Source organism: Microtus ochrogaster, unplaced genomic scaffold (genome assembly GCF_000317375.1).
Source record: "Microtus ochrogaster isolate Prairie Vole_2 unplaced genomic scaffold, MicOch1.0 UNK42, whole genome shotgun sequence".
Classification (NCBI taxonomy): Eukaryota; Metazoa; Chordata; class Mammalia; order Rodentia; family Cricetidae; genus Microtus; species Microtus ochrogaster.
The window spans coordinates 1,138,217-1,139,589 of record NW_004949140.1 but is presented as its reverse complement, the minus strand read 5'-3'; the positions used below and the strand labels follow the sequence as shown (position 1 = coordinate 1,139,589).

Sequence of the window (1,373 nt, the reverse complement as noted above, 5' to 3'; positions counted from 1 at the left end):
TTTTTTTTCAAGGTTGAAGAGGACAAATGCCAGAATTCAGAATTTGATCAAAACATGGAGGTCAGTTAATTCAGCTTTTGTTATCTGGGCTTAGACACCAAGTAACGGGGGTGGGGCAGGTCAGGAACAGTGTAAATTTGAAATGCTTAGTGAAAAGCAAACTGTTTTGTTCTGTGGATTATTGCCAATGTTTTTCAGGAGTCAAAATCAGATTCTCTGAATTGTAACCCAAGTCTTAATCACATACAGAATATGACCAATGATTATCATTCAACAGCAGAGCTAAGGGGAGTTAACTGATGATATTTTTGTGCATTTCTGCTTTGTCTCAAAGGGTGCAGGCTGCTTCATCCTCCCTGGTGTTCTTGCTGACACTGTCTACACCGTCAGAGTAAGAGTCAAAACAAACAGGTTATGCTTTGATGACAACTACCTGTGGAGTAACTGGAGCGAAGCCCTGAGCATCGGTAAGAGAAGACAGTGCCATTACAGGCTAAAACACTGATGGCGGGAAACTAAGTTGAAACACAAAATAGATTGGGAAAGGGGTTGCCATTCTTTCTTGATGCCAGAGAGCATTTAAAATGCACATTTCCTTTCCATCTAATTGTTATCAAATCACCCAGGGTTGATAGACAGCATACATTCTTTGGAAGACCACGATCCATAGGGTGTTATCCTCACCTCTGCCCCATCTCCATCTTTATCAGAAACCCAAACAAAAACACAGAAGCCAAGCACCATCAAATTTTCAGGTTGTACCAGACCAGAGGACTGTCCTCTATGCTGGTTGATAGGCTCAGGAGGGTAGCAATGAGCTTGGTGGTATTTAATAGAGGTAAGCCTTGTTAGTGGCTATGCTGAGTAGGCCATGCTCAAATAAAGCATGAGAAAGACCTGTTTCAGTTGGATGCCAGATAAAAATGCATGCACAGTCTTGGCTAACAGTGCTGGTGTAGCTCACACATCAAGATAGTGTTGCAGGGTAGGGCATCCATGGTTCATCCCCATAGGAAATATGAAGTCAAGCTAAGGACATAGCTCATCTGGTAAGAACATAGCTCATCTGGTAAAGTACTTGCCGCGTAAGCATGAGGACCTAAGTTCAGTCCTTAGCACCTCCTTAGAAAAAGCTTAGCATGGGGGTATACACATGTAATCTCAGTACTCAGGGGGTAGGGGCAAGAGGATTTCTGAAGCTTGCTTGCCAGCTAATCTAGTTGAATTGGTGAGCTCCAGGTTTAGGAAGGGACTCTGTCTTTAAAAATAAGGCAGAAAGAAAGAGGAAGATACCTGACATTAACTCTGGTTTTTACTTACTTACATGCAAACACACACACACACACACACACACACACACACACACACACACA

The 1,373-nt window shown here is 42.7% G+C and overlaps 1 protein-coding gene across 1 annotated transcript in view; it reads left to right on the top strand.

Annotated features, from left to right (window-relative positions):
* The window catches only part of Il13ra1 (interleukin 13 receptor subunit alpha 1), a 64,238-nt gene that overhangs the window by 38,619 nt on the left and 24,246 nt on the right, over positions 1 to 1,373 (top strand). The window contains exons 7-8 of the mRNA XM_005368906.2: positions 13 to 60; positions 335 to 467. Of these exons, the coding sequence (XP_005368963.1) occupies positions 13 to 60; positions 335 to 467 (181 nt within the window). The remainder of the gene's footprint in view (positions 1 to 12; positions 61 to 334; positions 468 to 1,373) is intronic.